This window comes from Pyxicephalus adspersus, chromosome 9 (genome assembly GCF_032062135.1).
Source record: "Pyxicephalus adspersus chromosome 9, UCB_Pads_2.0, whole genome shotgun sequence".
NCBI lineage: Eukaryota > Metazoa > Chordata > Amphibia > Anura > Pyxicephalidae > Pyxicephalus > Pyxicephalus adspersus.
The window spans coordinates 45,949,471-45,972,702 of record NC_092866.1 but is presented as its reverse complement, the minus strand read 5'-3'; the positions used below and the strand labels follow the sequence as shown (position 1 = coordinate 45,972,702).

Sequence of the window (23,232 nt, the reverse complement as noted above, 5' to 3'; positions counted from 1 at the left end):
ATTTCTATAAAAGAGAACCAATGTAATTTAGCAGTGGAGCTTGTCAGCCTCTAATTGTCATCAGGGACTTCCCACTCCAACACCAATAACTTATTCAATCTTTAATCATTTGTCACATGCTGTATGTAAACTTGTTTATTATCTTGGTTTAGAAACATTGCAATAATGTAATATAAAAAAGTTAGCAAAAATATCATTCTTTTGAAATGTCTCCTTGCCTACAAAAGAACACATGAACATAAATTTAATAATTAGCCAAGTAGCATATTAAAATTGGTTGGACTGTTGAAGTTCTTTTTATGGGTTTATGGTCTGGCACATCTGTCTTCCGTTCTTGAATGTAGATAAATAACAGGTTCTCTTATTTTGCCGCTATATTGAAATAAAAAGCCTTGTTTAAGATTCAAGTTGTACTGGTCAAAACTGATACAGAAACTAGAACTGGAGATGGCAAGTCACTGGCCCCCAAAGAGATGTATTAGGACAGTTGGGGATCCAGGGAAATATTGCATTTGGTGGGCCCTCTAGCCAGCCCCTGGCCAGGACAGAACCCCTCCAGCTCCAGTGTGCTGTGAAGTTGTGATAACCTTGATCTTCTGTCTGCCTAGCCCCAGACATCCCCCTGGCTTCTCAAGATGGCCTTGGACCCTGTTGGGTTACAGCAGGGGTGTCAAACTCAAATACACAGAGGGCCAAAATTAGAAACATGGACAAAGTCGCGGGCCAACCTAAAAATTTATTGAAAAAATTGAGGACATTTTTCCTTTTATTTAGATATAAACCCTTTTCATATGAAAACAAAGTGGTTTTGCTTCACATTCAATCTGGAACAAGCTTATATTAGAAAAAAAGGCATAACATTTTTTTTTAATTTTGTTTAAGAAAATGCCTTTTTCTCTATTTGTAGCCTTTAATAAAAAAAGGTAAATTTCAAAATGGTAACCATTTTGCTCAGGCTAACAATAATAATAACAATATTCTTCTATGAAAATCCAACCATTCAAGTCTATGCCTTGGAGTAGCAAGGAAAAGTACAGCTGAGGGGGAGTGCTGGAAATGCCAGATGCAGCCAATGTAGAACTAAATCTTATGAGTGGCCGCCGTTGAAACTCCCTCTTCATTGAAATGGCGCCGCTGCTACAATTACTAGCATTACTTACGTCTATAAAACAATCCAATGCGGGGCCACGCATAGGCAGAGAGCCCGCTGGTGAATGATGCCAAGAATTGTGGTAGCCGGGCTATTTCAATGCAGTGGCGGGCCAGTTGCAGTTCATATTTAGGTTTCCTTTGGGGGCCATAAAAAAGGACATTGGGGGCCATATTTGGCTCCCGGGCAAGAGTTTGACACCCGTGGATTACAGAAAGGGTTAGTGCTGGGGTTACAAGAAAAGTTAGTGTAAGCATTACAAAGTGGGTTAATTTTAGTGTTACAATTAGGATTGGAGTGGGAAAGGCTTATAGCAGACATAGCTCCCAAGATTAAGCTTCCACTACAGAAAAATATTGCACATGGGTATCAGTATAGACTACCACTAATGAGAGTTAGAAAGCTTATTTTCCTTGCCCTATAAAGCAATGTCAAATAAGAACAACCTTTGTACTCATTAATGTTACACAAGTAAAAAAACAAGGAATAAAATACGCGGGGGGGGGGGGGGGGGGCTTTGTAGTCATCTTTAATCTTACAGAAAATTATCCAATAAATTGCAATAAAAGCCAAAAATTATTTCACAATAGCATCCAGAGAGCTATATCAATTGAAAAATCTAATTTACAAATGTGACATCCAATAAATTATCATACATTTAGCAGGGTACATTTCTGTTACACTTTACAATCTCAACGCGTTTCTTGGAATATAACTGCTACTTCAGGACTACCGTATATGAGGGAGATCATGCATTGAAGTGAAGTACAAAAACATATCTGTCCCAACAAATAGGTTTAAGCCATCCAAAGCCACAGATGGGGATGAAAATGTCTGTCAATGTTACACAGGTGTTGAAAGCATGACAAAGCAGGCATATTTTTTTTTTAATTCATACTTAAAGTATGCTAAGTTCTGAGATTTTACATTGGTTGACACTTTGTTACAATATTTCTTGTTTCTTACAATTGTGTAGGTGTTTCAGTGGTAATCAACCCACGTGTTCCACTTTTCATGTCTATTGAGAAAAACAAAGCGTTTTGTGTAAAGACACCAGCAAGCACAGAGAGGCTCCCTCTACAATATACAATCTGCATTGGGCAAAACATCCAAACTGTACACCAAGATGTGGCACTCCAACTTTATGAAAACCAAAGGACACCTCCAAACATCAATATTTTTAGGTAACATACTATGATATAGAAATAAATACTTACATAAATTCATTACATTTTGTTTTATGTCCTATTTTGTTACTTAATGCTGAACTCTAGTCAGCACCTTAAAATCCCATTAAACCAAAATCCCTCTCCTTCCCTTGTGTAGTGTCCCTTGGTACATGTTTTTAATTATGTTGACCCAATACTGTGTAATCCGTTTAACTCCATGTGACAAAATTTCAGATGCTGCAAAAATCTTACCTTAGAAGCCAAGATGATTAGTCCACAGTCTCTGCCAGTTTCTGTGACCAGTGACCAATCTGGCATTTAAGTACAGGGAAGATAAGGATGGAGCTCTGGCACTTACTCCATTCCTCCTTCTTCATATGCTGACATTTTTCCAAAACATTACATTACTACATTCTTTTCATATGCTGACAGTTTTCCAAACAACCAAACAACATCAACAATTGTTTTATAAGTTTTCTCAGCCACCACCAACAGCACAGTAAATCACAAATCTCAGCATCTTTGTATTTTATCTGTAGTTGTGCAGGCACATTGTTATCACAGGAGGTACAACTGTGTAATGCCATGGCTTACTGAACTGCTTTGTGACTCTACTTAATTCATGTATTGCATAAGAATGTGTACAATAAACACTATGACAGCAAAATAGTAAACTTCAGCAAGAACAGGGCATTTCTCAATTGACAGCATGGCTTCCAACACATTGTATCCGAACAGCCGCATACCTGAAGAGATCACCCTAGGAAATGCCCATACAAGAAACAGTGACTAAATGATGACAAGACAAGAGATGAACAGTTAAAAGGAAAAAGTCAGGACAACTCAGATGGGGAGGGGTGGTCTTGATAATCCTTTTAGTCCATCAGACAGGAAATGAGGATAATCAGCTGAAAGTTGATTGATGTGTGAGCTTGCAATTACATCGTAATGAGGAAAAAGTAATGGAAAATGTAAATATACTATATAATTACTTTTTTATAAATTCCTGTCTAGGACCCCAATGTGGAGACACTATGGTGTATCAGATTCTGCTGCAAAACTTGAAAGAGAAGTCAAATCGTTCCATAATAAATTAAAGAGGCATGGCTTTGGAGAATGCCTTATTTCCCTAAATGAACATTCCACTATGTTACTTTCTAGCAAGGTAAGCCTTCACCTTCAAACATCAGACTGCTCATCCAAGAGAATTAGGTCAGGGGCTTTATATATATCATTTAGTTGAGTTGTGAGACTGGAATATGAATATTGCAAATGTAATTGTTTATTTTGTAGCATATAAAATTTGTTTAGAATAAACAAAGAAGAACTGAATGTTTGCATTACTTACATATCCGAGATGGATAAATGTACCCAGAATAATTTTGTGAAGGTTTGGGCAAGCATTCATTAAAGTTTAATAAACCCCACAGTCCAGTCAAACCGTATATATGTCTATAGCAGCAGTCCCCAACCGGTGGACCACTAGAAAATTTTGGTTGTCCGTGGCTCTAACCAGTGCATCCCCCAGCAGGGTCAGGAGAAGGACCCCGCTGGGGAGACACACCGGCCAGAGCTGCAGACCATGTCTCCCATATGCATTACAGGCTCAGGGCGGTGGCCCAGGTTGTGTCTCTGGACACAACCCACCCACTCTCCCATACCAGGCTCAGACCTGCGATGTGAAATTGTGTGGGTTCTGGCATCATGACGTCACTCTGGGGGAAGTTTGGTCCCCTTTGAGTAACACATGGCTCCCCGGGCATGCACGGTCTGGAGTTTGTAAATTTAGTGGTCCGTGATGTCCAAAAAGTTGAAGACCACTGGTCTATAGGATACAAATTTTCCAGATTCTGCAAGGATAGATTGTTCTTAGGGTATTGGATCCTGGGAGAAAACCCGGAATTCATTTAGGAGAATACTCTAAGAACATTAGAACCTTTAAGTGGAATATTCATCTTCCATTGAACTAAGTGAGGGTTGGACTCTGAAATATTGAATTTATTAAATGTAAATGGATTCTCTGAACACTCTCCTAACTCTTTATGAATCAAACCCAGGCATGTTTGACAATCTCTATTAAATTGTTAGCTTTGTCCACATGTTCACATGAAACAATGAAAAATACCCCTTCACACTGGAATAAAAGGGTGTAATTCATGTGTTTTGTGCAAAGGTTGCAACATTCTACAGAAAAAAACAGAAGGTTATAAGTAATGGCACCCTTTGCATTTTTCACAGTATAGATTTCCTTTAAGCAAACTTATCACTTAAAAACAGTGGATGAAGGAAAGGGAAAATAATAATTCTTTTCTTGCAGGAAAGACTTATTTTTAGTGGTAAAACAGCATCGGTGTCTTTTAAAAGTGACTCTGTCTCTTTTAGAATACATGTAGATGCTCCCTACAATACAACAGGATGAACATTTACTTTTCCACATGGGTGCAAGTTAAATGTTTGTTGTCTTCAATAGTTGACACCATTGGTTTCTGATATTTCCAGGTGTGTCAGATAGCATGTTCCCCATGGGGTTGCAGTGCCTTTAGTTTTCTGTAATGATAAATCAGTTGATGGAAGGAAGACAGAAATGTCCCAGGAAAGTTTTCATCTTTTAAAACTTAGGGAACAATTAATTAAATTTTCTTGACAGGACCCTAAAAAAAATAGTAATTATTTAATTGGTGGTAAAGTATTTTAATGTTTCTTTTTGTATAGGACCACATATCCAATATAGACCAAGCAGGAGAGACTCACAAACACCGCAGGGATCCATATTCTCTTAGGCACCTTAATCTCTCAGTAACCACATCTCCATATGCAAGTTTTAACTCTGAGGAACTTCAAGATTGTCTACATAAGGGTCAGGAAAACTACTGGCTCAGCCTCCCTTCAAAATTAGATGGATCAATGGTATGGTAATGTATGAATTAATGTGGTATCTATAACATTGAATTTACAATCATGTAGGGAAGATTTTTATACATTAGAGCTAAAGAATCTGTTTCATTATTGGCAAAAATGTGTGGAAAATAGTTTTATTAGACAATGTGTTTTTTTTTATATATATAAAACACAAAAGGACAGGACAGTGGTAAGGTCTCTGCTACCTTGTAAGGCTTTAAATCTGGACAAGTGGGTGACTTCCTTGTAAAATCCAGGAGGCCATATGCAAAGTTTCTATCGATTTTCTAAGTACATTTATACCTTAAAACCCTTCATGGTTACAATATGACTTCATAGGTCAAAATACTAAATGCCCTAATTGTGGAAACATTAATTAATTATTATCAGAGAATAGCAAATGTGTGCATTCTTAGTTCTCAGACCTGCAGCCAAAAACGTTTGTCATTGAGTTATTGCCAAGCACACTAATGCAGATTAACACTGATCTGTGTACCTAAGTTTCAAAAAACTGGTCATATGTGCTTTTTTGGGAAGACAAAATGTTGCTTTCAAAGTTAGATTAACTTATTTTTAAGGTTAAACAAATATATAATAGTATATTACATTTTTGCATCTTATATAATTATAATTAAATAAAAAACTGTTAGATGGTTATACTACTTTATGATCAGTTCTACTGCATGTACAAGTTGTGTAAAAGCATATGACCACAGCTCTTTTCCAACTTTGCTATTCCTAGGCCCCAATTTTGACAAGATGGAAAGGCCAGTTTTCCGTGAGATTAAATATAACCAACAATGTTGCTGCTACATGGTACTTGAACAACGTAAAACGTTTGGTCAGCAAACTTGGTGCAAAATACATCATGTTTGAAGGGGTGGAAGGTAACACCTTTCTGGAACAATCCATACAATCTCCCAGAGGCTTTGAGGGTGATCGATACACTGAAATGTTAGTTGCAGCGCTCACAAAGTTGGGAAATTCTGCCATAGTGACAGCAAGTACAAGGTAAAGAAACTTTGTTCATCTTAAATTCCCATAACAATTGTCTTGGCAGTGCTATCCTTTTTTCCTTTTAACTTTTTTTTTAAATTATTTATTAGGTCAATATTCTATTCAATTGTATATAAACACTTACTTTATGATAATGTAGATATATGTATGAGAAATTCAGTTCTTGGAGATATGGGATCTTACAGTTTATACTGTTAGGTGCCCGTTGTTTAATACAACATGGCAACAGGCTTTATTTTCCAACCCCTTACATACTAACTTTACCTTCCACTCCCTGCTCCTTTTATTTGGTGCAGGGGCAAGGAGAAAAAGCCCTGTGTATGCCCAAAACAAGTCTGGAGCTTATATAAAGCTGAGTTCTTCACCAGGGTCCAGTGACTGGCACTCAACACTGTGTAATAGAAAAAAAAGAAAATGGTTAAATGCTTTTCATTCTTTAAAATACTGAGTATTTAATACTACATCAGCAAGCATAAGTGCCAGGAAAGCAAATGATGAGTATATGCAATAAGTAGGTCAGACAAATATAGTATATTCTATTTTGCTTAAGAAATTTAAAGGAAAAGTATTAGTCAATCGCTATATTGTTCTCTTGGAACAGGTCCAGCTTTCTACCGTTCTTTGTTCAAATGAGCCCTCTGCGATCAGACTGGAGCGATGGAGGACTAAAAGGAATCATCCCATCTGTTCTGCACTACAGTTTGCTAGGTCACAATTTTTTCATTCCAGATGCAATAGGTAATTGTTTTCAGATTTTTAAACTTTCAGCATATATTTGCATAATTTATTAGGAGGCAAATGGTACAGAAATATTGTATTGTGTCATGTAGCAGATTCTCAATAGAATATAAATCAAATCCTGTCCCACCTCTTCCTAAATTTAAATTCTGTTCTTGGTAAAGTTGTTCTTTCAGTAGATATTTTGTTGTCAACTGAAATCCGAGGCAATATATAATTTCAAGAAAGTAATATGATGAGCAAAATAGATTCATAAATTGGAAGCAACTGCAAACTTTTTTTTTTTGCTTATACATATATAATATAATATAATATATTATAATATAATATAATATAATATAATATATAGACATGAATCAGCTCAAGCTCTCTGCACTAAGTCACACTTGCCTGGGGTTTAATTTAAAAATTAGTCTGAAATTGGGTTCCAAAATGGAACAAATATTTGGGGGCTTGCAAATAACATTGTTGTTGCATTTGTTAAAAAAACCTTATAGGAACATGCAAGTTTTTGTTGCTATTTGTTACCAATAAAAAAGAAAAACAAGAAAATAAAATATATGTATCCTTCCAAATTTGCTGTGACCTTTAAACTAAAGTTTTATATATATATAATCAGGTATATGATATTGAAGGTAATTTAGGAAAATAAAGGCTCAAGGATTCAAGTAGTAAACCAAAAATGATATTGTTGTATATATACTGGTACCGCATGTACTAATTTTTACCATCTTTCTTAATGTACGTCCAGCTTAAGTGAAAAAAACAGCTGCTGCGGTTAGTTTCTGATTCTTTTCAGGCAGGTGGGTATTATTGACAGAGGAGCAGTTAACCAGAACAAGGACTGCAGTGTCAGCACAAACACAAACTGCACTACATGGTCTGTATTAGCATCATACACTGTAAAGTAAATGCTTAAAGACCAAATGTAATGGTGAAAAGTGGGAGATTTAGAGCTTTTGTCAGCTTCTGAAAGATAAAAACCAAATATTTAGGCAATATTTAAATTTTTGTTATTGATTTACAAAAAGAATAAATGAACAAGGCCACTAGGATACACAGACCAATAGTACATTATCACAATAACATAAAAATAAATTTCCAAAAGGACATTATGAAGAACTATAATAAACCATATTCATAACTATATCTTCCTGATGTGTATAATGTAAGAAAGAAAGGGAAAAGACACGGTATTTGCTTGGTGTGGCAATATATTGAAAACAATATACACGTTTGTTCCAAGTTTTGGCATATACAAAACTTGGAAGTGAAAGTGCATAACATACAAACAATAAAATTACTTTGCAAGCAAACCCGCTGTGTCCTCCGAGACAGGATTTCCTTTGCTTATTAGCTAGACAATATTTTCTAAATAATGCAAAGCATTAGAACAAAATGCGTCCCAACGCGTTTCGCCTGACAAGGCTTCCTTAGGGGACTTGTGTTATGCATACTGTATGTAGGGAACATATGAATAATAAGTAACTGTTCATAAAATAAATAAAAAGAAAAAACACTGGCATACTATATAATTCATTGAAAGGGATATACAGTTAGGTCAATAAATATTTAGACAGAATCAACTTTTTTTCTAATTTTGGTTCTGTACATTACCTCACGTCCCCTGATCTGAGCCTGCGATGGGAGAGTGGACGGGGTTGTCACTGCACAAAGCTCATCCACTCTCCCATTGCAGGCTCAGATCTGCGATGTGAGAGTGGGCGGGGTTATGCCATCATGAGGTCACATTCAATGGTGTCATGATGCATAACTCCGCCCACTCTCCCATCCACCCGGCTCGTCTGCCAAAATTTGCGTCAGATTGTTGCCCCTGGGTAAAAAAGTTTGCCCACCCCTGCTCTAAAACACAAAGTAGGTATTGTAAATGTTCAAACAAGGATAATAATGATAGTAGTAATAATACCAATAATCATTAATTAAATTTTTAATAATAGATACATAAATAAACAAGCTGTTGTATATAGAAAAAGAAATAAAGGAAAAAGGGGTTAAAGGTTAAGAGGCTGTGAAGCAGTAGGGTAAGGAGTAATACAGTTTTGGGAAGGAATAACTTGTAACTCAGCATATAGTTAAGACCAGGATATTTCATGGCTTGTAGTGGTACTATCTATTTACACTGCGATTGTAAAATGTAAAGTGTCTGTGTCGCCAAACCTTTGGATTGGGGGGAATATATTCTAATCCAAAAAACTTTAACCCTTTAGAGTCGAATTTATGCTTGCTTGCCATATGGTAGCTAAATGGAGTGGTGATTTTCCCAATATTTACAGAATAAATATGCTCATAAATGTGTTTGCGTAAGGGTCTTTTCTTTTTTTCCTATATAGTATGCCCCACACATACATAGAATCATGTAGATGACTCCCGATGTTGCACAGTTTATGTAGAGGCAGGGGCGATGTGTTTGGCCATTTGGTAAGAGTATGTTTATGGATTCCAGGACCCATTGGTATTGGGTGCATCGTCCACATCTAAAAGTGCCTCTGGTATTGTTGGTGTTAGATACATTCGCAGAGGAGAAGTGGCTTGAAACAAGTTGATCCTTCAAGGATGGTGCCTTGCGGTATGTCAGTTGCGATTTGTCTCCAATATATTTTTTGGCTAAAGGGTCAGCTTACAAAATATACCAATGTTCTTGAAAAATGGCTTTGATGGACCAATGTTGCTGGTTGAAATTAGTAATAATCCTTGGTATTGATTGGTGTGTAGTGGTGTGTCTAGGTTTGTCGCCCAAAAGATCATCTCTCAAGAGAAGACAGACTCTCTGGTAAGCTTTTTCTAGTGTTTTTTCGAGTAGCCACGTTGTATGAGTCTCTCCTGTATTTCTTCTTCTCTTGTGTTCTAAATGTGGTATGCAAAAAGAGATTGCGTCTGATGCGCAGGTATTGGCTGTAAGGGATGCACCTAATCAATGATTGAGAATGGGTGCTCTTGGCATGCAAAATGGTGTTCCCTGCAGTTGATTTTCTAAACAGGGAGGCGGATATCCGATTGTCGTTGTTGATGGACATATAGACATCAAGGAGCCGTAAGCATGTTTTGCTGCTTTCCGCCATGAATTTCAAGTTGTAGTTGTTATGTTGGAGCAATTGGATGAATGGGTTAATGTGGTGTGCGGGGCCGTCCAAAGCATAATATATATCTTATCTTCCTGATGGTTTTTGTGATCCCCTGATTATCTACAAAAGCTCCAACATTATTATTTCCTCTGTGATCCTATCTTTGTTAAGAATCAATTGAAGCATAAAGAGAGATTTGTAAAGGGACCAATTATTACAATCTAACAAAGTTTAGGAAGTTTTTTTGTCTCTTCTTTCGCAAGGGGATATCCATAGTTCACAAATCATTTCACATTAGTCACCTGGTACAAATGTTGCTCCCCCTCCTGCATTTAAATGGAATGTAATACCCAAGCCCAAGTGATGGCTTACTTTTGAGGAAATACCGTTACCCCCTAATTCAAATGGGAATATAGTACCTAAATATTTACACACGAAGTTTAAGCATTAACATCCAATAGGCACCCATGTTCTCACAAAGCATGTTGGAAAAGATTTACTGTTTATTATAAAAGATGGACCATACCATTGAAAAGCAAAATATAAAGTTGTCTGCCTACATCAACCAATCAAGTTTCAGTATTTATTTTTTGAAAAAAAAAAAGAAATGCTATTGGTTAGTATAGTTCAATTTTTTTCCCTTTTCTTTTTTTTCAAGAAGCTCTCTACTTATGTAAAGCTTTTAAGTATCTGTATGTTCCTGCATGTTTTTTCCTATTTAGCAATGTCATGCCTACACTGACACCTGTTATGCTGGGCAATTAAATCTCTATATTGCTTTGTAATTCCAACCACAATAAACATAACTGCATTTATTCCCAGCACATGTCTTAGTCAGCAGATTTACTGACCACAGACTATCTATGTCATCCTTAGTTTATTTCTATGGGTAAAACACAACTGGCAGTATGAGAGATGCTGAATTAATATTTTCTTAATATATAGGAACATTTAAGAGCAGGGAGTGTATTTTGGCATTTACTTTACATAGAGAGCAATGTATATTATACAAAGCAATATATACAAAGGTATATTGGTATTTTAGGGGTGACAGTGATGTTGTTGTGAGAATAACATCATGTCATCATTTAAGCACCAATTCATTACAAATCATTAGCAAAACCTAAAGTACAACTATTCCTTTAAAGAAATATGTGCTTCTCCCCTATGTATACACCTGTATGTGCTATGTTCTCCTAGTCCCCCTGCAACTCCCAGAAACACCCATTGATTCTACCAATTAGGTTTCCTAATGCAAATTACTGTAATTGGGGGACAATTCGGCTACTAAATTAAAAGCAACAACTCTGCTGTTTGGATTCAGGCCAGTTACAAAATTGGCCCAAAAATTCACTATTTTCTTTAGTTCTATAGAATTAGATGATCTTCTGAGAGTTTTATTTGGTATTTCTAAAGGATATACTAAAGTAGTAGATGTTTTTTGTGTTTAAGTTAAAACCATGCATAATAAAACTGACCCTCAATTACCCAACTTTTCTAAATGAACTAAATTGAACAAAAATGTTTCAGCTTCCTAACATGTGTTTGTTTAAAGGTGGAACTCTAAATGGAGAATTTGTAACAGAGGAAGAACTGTTTATCCGTTGGCTACAAATTGCAACATTTCTGCCTGTGATGTCTTTTAATACACCTCCGTGGGTTTGCTGCGACAACTGGGTAAGCTTACTTAGCACTGTAATTGTAAGTTAAAGCTGGACTCCAGAGATATAAAGGCACTAGTGTATATATTCTGAACAAAAAAAAATCTTCCTTTTTTAAAATTAAAATAAAGTTACACTATTTTTTACCACCATCTTTTGCCTGCACCTAGGCAAGTTTGATTTCCTTTTATCGGTGGGTTCCTGATAAATGTTACTAGGAAGAAGTTCCTGTACAGTCCTAAATCTCATTCCCTGGAGATTTTATCAGCAGCATGATGGTGTCAATCCCCCGCACTACATAAGCCAGGATAGGTAAGTATTTTATCTTATTTTTGCCCTGCAGGTGTTTTTTTTTCTACTACTTTTCAGCTGTAAAAGCAGACCTTGTATGTAGTACATGGTCAACTTCACATGCAGCAGAGAAAATGTAAGTACTGACCAATGACGTTATACTTCCTGAATTCAGAAACTGGACCTCCATACTCCATATTGGGACATATTTATCAAAGTTCTTCCAAACTGGAGAATATAGATTATCTTGGAAGAATCTGGGTGATCCTACAAACCTGCAATGGATTTCTTCAAAATCATTTACTCTTGGTTGGCAAATGTTTTCAATCCCAGACCAGATCCATTCCAAGTTTGCTGGATCACCCAGGTTCTTCAATGACATTATATCTACTCCAGTTTTAGAAAGCTTTACTAAATAAGGCCATTGGGTAACCAAATGAGATTTATTATAAGCCCCATATTTTTCAAGCTGGTCCAATTTTTTTTTCTACGTTTGCAGCTCGGGGGCCAGCCATGTGCTACAAATTAGTTAGGAAATTTCTTAAGCAGGAAAGAATGGTTTTGTTCATATGTGCCTATCTACTGAATCCCTCAATTCATATGGTAATTATCCTTTATAATTATCCTTTATGATTACTGCAGTGTGTATGTTTTGTGTTTTTGTTCTTTTGATGTTTTTACTGTTATATGTGTTACTGTGATACTTTTACAGCAAGTGATGTCAAAAGCTATGTATTGAAAGAATATTTTTTTTTTTTTTTATGTCTCAGGTACTAAATTTTACACGACGGTACATACAAAGGCACCAAGACTTGGTTGTTCCTCTCTTGATTAAATACACTTATGAGTGGCTTAGAACAGGAAACCCCATCTACAGGCCTGTCTGGTGGCTCAGCCCAGAGGACCCAGTGGCTTTCACAACAGATGACGAGTTTCTTATTGGAGATGAGGTAAAAAAAAGGTTGTAAGTAAATTAAGAAAATACAAGACAATGCATTAAATAAACGGAAAAGTAAAAAAATTATGAAAAAAATATCGGAACTGCTAGTGTTGCTGTTCAGATTTAGGCAACCAATATCAGAAGGAATAAACTCAATCCTCATTTTGGTACATAACATACCAGGCTCATATGCCTCTAATAACAAATGTAAATATATGCGATTGTAAACTAATTGTCAAGGTATAACGTGTAAGTGTTGGTATAATGTGTCACCATTGTCTGGTGGTTTTCGGGGGCAGGTGTGAATTAACAGACAGCCAGGCACTGTCTATAAATTCCTATTGCTCAGTAATGTTATAGATGGCCATACTGGAAAGGCACAAGGAAGAGGCAAGAATACACAGCTTTCATGTAATTCATGTGAAATACCCATGAATTGCTCTATAGAGAAGGTTATATGCTTCCATCCACTTAAAATTACTTAATATCTATAAAAGGAACCAAATTACCATCTCTAAACCAGCAGTCGCCAACCAAAAGTGTGTTGGTCCGCGGCTCTGGCTGGTGCACCCCCCATCGGGGTCAGAAGACCAGGCGACCACTGCTCTAAACCATATCTGCCCTACATGCTAATTTGGAGTTGACAATCACTAATAAGAAAAATGTAAACATTACTAATAGAGGAATGATTTGTTGAATGCCTGCATTCCAGAATTGAGTATACTAATTTCTGTGTTAAATATTTAATGCTGGTTTGTTGGTGTGACATCTGCAGTGATGACAGACAAATATGTCATTTCCCAATGATGGCCAAGGCAAATGCCAAAGACAAATGGCCATACTTGAAATATTGTTATTGATGTCTTTTTTGTCTGAGCCACTACTTTTTTTTTTATCAAGAGGAGCAAATGTGTTGCAGCTTCTTAAACTTTCATCTAGGATTCTTCATTAGTAATCAACTATTAAGTTATTCCTTAAATTGGACAAATTCTGCTACAAAAAAACTGGAAAAGGGCCTAAACTCTGCTGCTCTGATTACTGAGAAGCAAAAGGACCTGTGATGTCATCAAAAAGATTTGAGGACTTCAGGTTTAAATGTGAGATTTTTTTGAACAAATATTACAGGGTTAGGGTTTTTTTTTGTACAGGAGAAGTAAGGTTTTATGCTATGAGAATTTGTCCCATGAAAAGCCTTGTTGACTGTCTTAAACTATCTTTTTGGTTCCTGATTTTTGCTGAAAGACCACACCATCTGTCTCTTTGATTTTAAGCCTGACCACCATCAAATCTGACCAGCATTACTACTTTACCCCCTATCTGCAACCCTGACCACCAGCCAAGGTTCCCATTACACTTTAACTAGTCCTGATCCTCAATCTATGTTCTATTCATTGTTTGCCTTTTCATTGTTTGCCTTGTGTAACCTCATGCTTGATGGTTCCTGGAATCCATAATTTATTTATGATATATGTGTTTCCAAAAAACAGAAATACTTAATTATATGTTTTTATATTTAGATGCAAATTATTCCCTTTTCATAGAACTAATAGGACAAGCTACTCATTGAACATGCACAGTTTCTACTTTATCCCTACACTTCTTCAGCGAACTAGAGGTGAAACTGATATATCTTTCGCTCTTGCTGAATCATTTGCCTATCTAGGTTTATCAAAATAAAGCTACGTACACACTTCCATCGGTTCTCGCCCAATAATGGTCTCAGGGCCAATCTTGGACGAGAATCTCAAGTGTGTAAAGCGCGCGTCATTCATCGTCTGAACGACCGTCCTGGCAAATCCACAGACAATGAACGATGAACGATCCTAATGCAAGTGATGGGGGAGAGGGCGCAGCGGGTTGCCGCTCTGTCGTTCTCCCCCTTCCCTCTGCATAAAGCAGAATGGTACTGTATGTACAGCATTCGTTCATGTATCGTGCAGTGCTTAGTCGTTGGAAAGGATTGTGAAAGATCCTTTCCAACGACTTATATTTGCAAGTGTGTATGTGGCATAAGAATTTAACTATAACATATAGAGCTATGTGATTGTCTTATCAACAGACTACGAAGTGTGAACAATTCACATTGCTACTTGAAGGGTTTTAGATTAGTGGACCATTGTTTTCCTATCATTTAAAATTTTCTTTCAGCTTTGATATTTTTGTGATTATTTTGACTATTCTTAAGGCATTTTCAGGTCTACATTGTAAAATTGTGTGATAGCGAGATACTTTGTGAATAAATAATAGCTTAAATCTCCACATACTTTTATCGCTTTAATTCTCATATCTCGAATTTGGGCTGAGAATTCTTTTCCATCTGGACAGTGTTTGAAATGTGGCCCATCGTTCTGTGGTAGTAAACATTCCAGAGTTTATTGGCTGAAATCACTCATCTAAGGCTGTGATCCCATTCAAAGAGCTTTATGGATCATATTAGTATCTGACACTTTGATGTTGACTTCATTGGAAGTCCAGACTACTTCACACATCCACATCAATAAATCACAGGCCCAGGCCTTTTAATGTAAAAGAGAAGAGGTGAAGTGATGTATTTTGAAGTTAAGGCCAATTTTACTCACTGTTTCCATTGCTGAGAGGGCTTCTAAAACATCTGCACTCTTGTCCAATGATTCAGAGCTCAGCCTGCAAACATGACAATCCCAGAAAGAGCCAGTGATATGTCGATCAGGTTCTACGAGCATCCGATTTAACACTCTAATATCTATCCTTTGAGTGGCTGTCATGATGATAGATGACGTTCAGGAACACTTTGTGCCATTGACAGAGAATGCCTAGGCTAATTCAGGTTTTGGGGTCCATTTGTAAAAACTAGACTGTGGAGGCTTTTTCAAAGAGACCAATCAGATTTCATTTGAAACTAATAACCTGGTTTCTATGGAAAACTCTTGTAGTTATAATTTCTGTTTTTGAAAATCAGCCCATGTGTCTTCTTCTCACTATATTTCTGTAGCATTGGATAATAAAAGACAGGATAGTCAAGATAAATATGTAAAAAAAGTTTACATATTTTGATCCACTAATATTTGTAATTTTAAAACTAGGTTTCCTCAAGAATCAAAAGTCGAAAATTAAATCAAACAAGATTTGCCCAACAACTGTTCTTCAATCGAGCAATTCATATTCTATTAATAAACATATATTATATGATATTAATTTTTAATCTGCACAAACGTTGCTGGTTTGAAGTAGAGGAATGTGTATGTTAAAGCACCTACCCTCTACCATAGATAACCAGCTACCTATAATATTGATACCGGCCCATGTGCTGTTAACCAAATAATGGTGATCCCCTCTCGAAGCAACAGGAAGAGGTGCTGAGAAGGGAGGCCTATGTTCTACCTGACACAAGTAGGTGGCCAACCAATCACTAATCAACTGTTTAGAGGGGTCCCTAGGTTTATTTTATGTTTACATCCCAGAGGTTCAGTAATCTTGTTTGCCTCTAGATTTTTATCCCCAAAGCAAACATTGGGAATATCTTATAATTACTGGCACAGCAGATATCCCCGTTATGGCCATGTTTCACCTGTTCAATGCCCACACTGTATTTGGAAATGCCCTCCTTCCCTACAGTTCACTGGGCACCTAAAACTGTGCCAGTGGTAGGAAATTAATTTATTTTAATTAAATAACTGCTAGAGGGTTTGGGCAATGAGGAGAAGGGTACCTCTGGCACTGGTGATCAATGACACCATTGGGCTGTTTAATTTTGGGGAATTAACTACAAATCATGCCCCAAATCTTCTTCTACCCACTGCATTAGAGTGAGCGTTGGAGGAAACCTGATGATTTCCTACTTGTTGAACTGACAGCAGCAATCACCAAGGGGCACTACAATGGGAAGACACTAACTCGAGGCGATCATCTAGGGAACAGTATGGTTGGGACAAAAACATTGGGCACTATGGGATGGACACTAAATGAGGCACTATAATCAGGGTCACTATGAAGAAACTGACATTACTGAAGACATCCAAACTGGAGGCACTAAATGAGAGCATCAAGAAAGGAGGCCCTATACATCGATGATACTATGGTGGGGAGAACACTGAGTGCACAATTAGGTAGGACATAGCTTAGAGAATTATAACAGATGGTACAAAAAGGTATAATCTGCAAATAATACGCCCTGCCACAGTCTGCCATGGTCATACCAACATCTCACATTGGCTTTATCAGTGCCCAAAAGTAACTCCATTCATCTAAGAGCTTAGCAACGTTCCTGCTGGTATTTGGACATCATACCCATCATAAAAATATTCTACCTCAATAAAAAAGTAATTTTCAGATAGATATTATGGGTGGTTCTAAATATTTCCAAGATTGAATCTCTATCACTGTTTTCTTTTTCAGATGCTGATTGCTCCAATTACCGAAAAAGGTCACTTTCATCGGGACATTTACCTGCCTGGAAAGGATTATAGATGGATGGACACCAATAGTTCACAGGTGTTTGATGGAGGAACCATACTACAAAACTATAGCTGTGCCCTGCTGGAAATTCCAGTTTTTATAAAGAAAAACTAGTATATGTAAAACTGTTACAGGTATAGATTTTTTTTCTACCAGTACAGTAAATTTATTGTATTTTTCTGTAATGAGACAAGATATATGGCAAAAATAATCATAATGTCTTGTCACCAAACTGGACAAAAAAAGGCCAAGTTGCAACTGATTCCGCATTTGCCTTAACAGTGAGCAGTAACCAAGTGGTAGTTGTTAATGAGCAATCTTAGCCATTTATAGATTCAGGAAAGTATAGAGGTGAAGTCAGCCACAGACATATTTTGCAAACAGACCCAGTGTAGGGTGTCACATTATATAAACCTGTAATGAAGAAATATGGAAGTAGAATTGCTGACCTTGACTTCTGAAAATGCTAGTCCATATGAAATATAAACTAGCCATATGCTACATGAATATATTTCCTTTATTACCTTCTGAGCCATTGACTTCCAACAAATATGGAGATTGGAAATTGTAACTTTATTCTGCCTTTTCCAGTTGGCATACTTATTCCAGGTTGGTATAGTAAAAAGCACTGAAGACAGCAACCTCATTTCAGAAGGTGGTCAGCAATAAATAGCCCAATAGAACGTATTAGATCATAGAACTTACAGCTATAAATATATGTATAAATATATGTAATTAATGACAACTCCCATATTTTTGGCCTACTTGTCTACTTTAGGGTCCCGAGATTATTGGTTCATACTACAGCACAACCTGTTATCTGGGCATTGTCTGTCATTGCTATCTTCATTATTTGTGAGACTGGAACATTACAAGCCTGCCATTCCTTGACATAATACCATTAGCTGGGTGATGTCATGCATTTTAATTAGCTGAAATGGTACCATGGCAGCTATATCAGCAAAGAAGTCCAAGGTGTCTCAAGAGCTTGCAATTAAATTTATTTAGTGAGTCTATAAAATTTGACACTGGCTACATATACCGATGCTATGAACAATTCTCTCAGGTCAGTTTAATTGACACCAATGATCTTTTTTGGCATTGGGGGAATTCTCCTCACTGGGCAGAAAGGCAAGAAAACATTCATCCTATTGACCACATTACTACTGTTTTGTGAGTTGTGAATTGGTGTGTGTTTTCTGTGTATGTGTCCTTGTTTTTAAACATTTTTAAATTACTCTATAAATACAATGATGATGTGTTAGGTACTTTTTTGATGCAATAGTACTTTGGTGCTTAAAATGATCCCATTGTACCTCTTTTCTTTTTGTATAATATAGAGGGATCAGCATCTTTTTTATACTATCCACTGACTATGTGTTCCACATAACACTAACACATCAGGATATTGACTGTTGTTTTTACTTAAATCCAATGTGAAAATTACACATAGCTGAAAATAGAGTGCCAAACGCTGGTATTAAAATTTTGTAAATCAAGCTTAATATGTCCTATGGGGAATGCTCAAATTTTGCATGCTGCCATGGGAGAACTGTAAATACAACTATTCATGAAAACTTAGTATGTAAAATTTTGTGACAGGTTCCAGAATGCAAAGTTTCCCAATGGACATACTAGATATATTTACATCATATTCTTATGTAAGAATAGTGAAGGAAGCTACATGATAATATTTGCTAACTTCAAAGCATACTATGTGAGATCAGACATTTGAGAAAGATAAGTAAAATAAAGTAAATAAGTTCTTGACCTCCTAAATAAGGAAGAGTTATTTAAACCAGCATGGTAAACTGTCAGTACACACAGTTTGTCAATTCACACCCATACACAATGCAGGAACCCTAGTATGTGAATAATATTATTACAAAATCCTTGCTCAATCATATTTTACCTCTTTATATTCCATAATGACTATTCCCTATAATAAGTTGGAGAGTGCAATATGGGATCTAGGAAGACTTGTACATAAGCTAAGGAAGCTGAAAAATATAAACCAAGTACAGTAGGTAGGAGCGGTTTTCTCAACCTTTTATTACAGGTAAATCCTTGAAATAACTTGTCTTGGGAAACCCCCTGCCATGATTACTATATTCACTACTCACAATAGTTTAGTGGGAAGAATGCCCCTTACATTGCTGTAAAGATAATGAGTAGTAGGGATGAGAGAATTAATTAAATTTGGTCTCGCAGCGAATTGGGCTGTTCTCATTTACCAAACATGTAGACGAGAACGGCCTTTGTAAATTCGGCCGGTGAGACCGAATTTTTGGGACCTCCAAGACCAATCAGATTGCTCTTGCAGCCCTTTACTAGTTGTGTGTGTTCCACCAGTTGTGTGTGTTCTTGGATAGAGTTTCTCTATCCAAAAACACAGGAGTTCATACTACAGGGCGGAACAGCAATCAGGGGAGCGGAGCAGCTCCACTCCCCTGATTGCTGTTGCAGCCCTGTACTATGTGTTCCTGGATGGAATTTCTCTATCCAGGAACACAGTGTGAGTTTCATGGGTGGCTGCTCATCAATGAATGCAGCATGGGAAAAATCCCCAGATTTTTCCCACACCCGCGTTTATTCATAAACACAAGACGCATGACTCACACTGAGAGGAGGAGTATCGCAGCTGCTAATGAATGGAGCCGTAATAAATCCTCCTCTCAGTGAGAGATCCCCGGGCACTACAGGTCAGAATGAGGGCTTGCCCGGCGATCGCTCACTGACAGGAGGATTCCCACGGCTGTATTTATGAATGCAGCCAAGATAATCCTCCTATAGTGATTTCCGATGGCTTCGCGACATTTTGGGAAAATTTCGTGGACCCATCTGAACTACTAATACATTTTCACGAGAATGCCAGAGTCATTCTCGCTCATCCCTACTAAATAGCACTAGTTGCTTATTGCTCAAACAACCCCTATCAATCTTTAGAAAAAGCATAGGGTTCAACAAAACACTGGTTTTGCATATAGATGTCTGTTTATGCAACCTTTTTTTATGACAGGTGTACTTTAAAGTGTATGTGGTGAAGGTTTAGACCCACTGTGAAATGTTTTGTCTTTGCTGTCTGTGTCCCCATGGAGAGATCCACTTATGTGTCCTGGGACCATTATAACTGTAACAGAAAGAGGGGGAATCATAAATGTCAGAGTTGGCACCAGACCAAAAAGTGAACGAAAATCATCCAATTCAGGCTACAAACAAGAAGACTACACTTTCCCAGGCACAACAATAGGGGCACAACTAGAAATCTCAACTAGAATGGTCCCATTTCAGAATTGATGGCCCATAAGTAACACTTAATTTGATCCTACTAACTCTGATGAGCATAGTTTAGCAGGTTTTCATGTATTGTTATAGATATTCTATTAACATCTCTTAAAACTGGAGGACTCTGTAACGGAACACACATAAATTACAGTCAGACAATATGAACTAGTTATCTTATGGTTCGCAGATGCAGGCAGAGGTGGCTCGAGATACTTTTTTCCTAATGAGTTGCTGCTGTGCTGATCCTGTTCTATGTTCAAGTGGAGAAAAGATTCTTCTTGCAGTCATCTGAAATAGACCTGGTTCTAGTGGATTGTTTTATGTGAAATCAATGCACTAATAAGTTTGTACTTCTCAACCCTTGAGTCAACAATAGCTCTTTAGACATGGACCAGGCTCCCCTGACTTCAAGGACTGCTATGACTGTTTTAATTAAGCCATAGCACTACACAAACCTGATCACTGTACCCATATTTCTGATTGTACTTTATTTCTCATTTTGCCTTAGAATATAGTTTGTATCTAATCACCTGTGACATGTCATAGCAAGTTTTAAAATGAACACTGCTTTATTTATTTCAACCAATGCTTTAGTAAGTAAAACTACCATATCTACCTCTTTGTACAGACAAGCCAATCAAACACTTCATCAAATTAGTTTAATATCATTGAATTAAAGCATTGATATTTTGTTGTAACATTAAAGTTTCCCATTTTCCCATGTTTTGTGTCTTCTTTATCAATATATATTCCTACAATTAAAAGACTGCAATACCAACAATTAGTAATAAGTAATAAATAATAAATATAAAAAGATAAGGTTTATATTTCTGTTTCTCCATGCATGATTTACACATTTCTTGGAGACGGCACATCAGAATTTATTAAATCCTGCACTTTGAAAGGTGTGACAAAATGTATTACATGTTTTTTGATCCACACTTAGAAAGACCAGAACTATGAATAATGTCTTCAAATTTTACGAAAACTTGGAGAAATAGACTTACACATCATCTTCTGCCCACTCCTCCCTTTCATCCTCCTCCAAACAATCCCTCATATTTTTAAGTTATCCTTACTATGGGAAATACTCAACTAAATCCACCAGTGAGGTCTCTTGTCAGTGCCCTTTATGGGTATGGGTGTCAGCCAGTCTTGCTGTCACAAACACAGGCACTGGTTAGTCCTTGCCTGGTCTCTGCTGACCTCACTGCTGCAGAGAATACTCCTCTCTTTTCTACAAATATTCAACCACTGGACAGCCAATGGAAGTGTGCATGTCACCGGCATAGGAAGGTGCAAAGTGTGCCCCTGCACAAAGGTCCTGGACCCCTCCTCAGCCAACAGTAGCCCCAAGTAAATTGTGCAGGGGCCCACTGTTGGCTGTGTCTGGCACTGCACATCAATGTAGGCGGTGGCGTGGACACCTGAAGAAGAACATGTCCAAATGCAGAAAAGGAGAAAAGAAGGGTTGAAGCAACAAGTGACCCCAGCTATAGATAAATAAAATAGGGTTTAGATTTTTTATTCATGCCTGTGATCCGTCAGCCTGTGTCCAACCAAGTCTCTACTCTTCCCAGTGCTTTTCCTGACCTTCAGTTATGCCATGTGAGGAAAATCTCTTTCTTACATCTTATTTATTGTAGATTTTTTTGTATGTTTTTTTCTTCTTTCATCTTCCCCATTATCTAGCTATTTTTTCCACCCAAAACAAAATGCAAGAGTATTCGTACTGTACATTCCTCCTTCACCACCTCCAAACAACCACTTATTGCATGGGTAAATTTACAGAAATTTGCAGTCAGTTTAAAGTAGAATATTTATTTTCTAACAAAAATATGACACCTCAGCTGCAAGCGTGACTTCACATCTGTTATCAGCATGTCTTGGCAGTACCCACAAAAGACAGAGAGAGCTGTCAGCATTAGTATTTAACACAGCATGTTTTGGGGTCATCAGAGTAAACCTTTTCTCATATGCTAAAAGGCAAAAAAAATGTGTGGCTAATCCAAGAAATCTTGAAAGCCTCTGTATAGTGCATAGTTGAAACAAAGTTTAAAAAATTGAAAAAAAAAACTGACCTAAAGCAATGACCTAAAGCAGTGGTCGCCAACCGTTTTGGACCTATGGACCAGTAAACTTACGGGCTCCAGACTGTGCATGCGCTGGGAGCCGCGTGCCACTCAATGGGGAAGAAACTTCCCCCCTAGTGACCACATGATGCCAGAACCCACCCATTCTCCCATCGCAGGTTGAGCCTGGTCTACAGGAGACATGGTCCGGAGCAGCGGCGGGCCACCAACATTTTCTTGTTAACCACAGGTTGGCTACCACTTACGTAAAGAGAGCAGATCCCCTAAAGGAATCCTGTCAATAGACCATTCATTTCATCATCAATCTCCCCATAATATTTTATGTGCATTGATCCTATTTTATTCTTGTAATGTACCTGTTAATTCTTTTGTAGAGATCTAAATGGCCTGGGATTGCTGGCGGGTTCCATGATCTTGGTTGTGATATTAGCAGCCCCAACAGACTCTTCGATGTTAGCTATTTGACACTTTAT

General features: G+C 37.3%; 1 protein-coding gene across 1 annotated transcript in view; it reads left to right on the top strand.

The window, feature by feature from the left end:
- The window catches only part of LOC140337934 (SITS-binding protein-like), a 37,667-nt gene extending 16,286 nt beyond the window's left edge, over positions 1 to 21,381 (top strand). The window contains exons 3-10 of the mRNA XM_072421812.1: positions 2,127 to 2,334; positions 3,334 to 3,484; positions 5,032 to 5,226; positions 5,960 to 6,228; positions 6,836 to 6,972; positions 11,611 to 11,732; positions 12,778 to 12,957; positions 17,322 to 21,381. Coding sequence (XP_072277913.1) covers positions 2,127 to 2,334; positions 3,334 to 3,484; positions 5,032 to 5,226; positions 5,960 to 6,228; positions 6,836 to 6,972; positions 11,611 to 11,732; positions 12,778 to 12,957; positions 17,322 to 17,495 — 1,436 coding nt within the window. The 3' untranslated portion in view covers positions 17,496 to 21,381. The remainder of the gene's footprint in view (positions 1 to 2,126; positions 2,335 to 3,333; positions 3,485 to 5,031; positions 5,227 to 5,959; positions 6,229 to 6,835; positions 6,973 to 11,610; positions 11,733 to 12,777; positions 12,958 to 17,321) is intronic.
- The last annotated feature ends 1,851 nt before the right edge of the window (positions 21,382 to 23,232 follow it).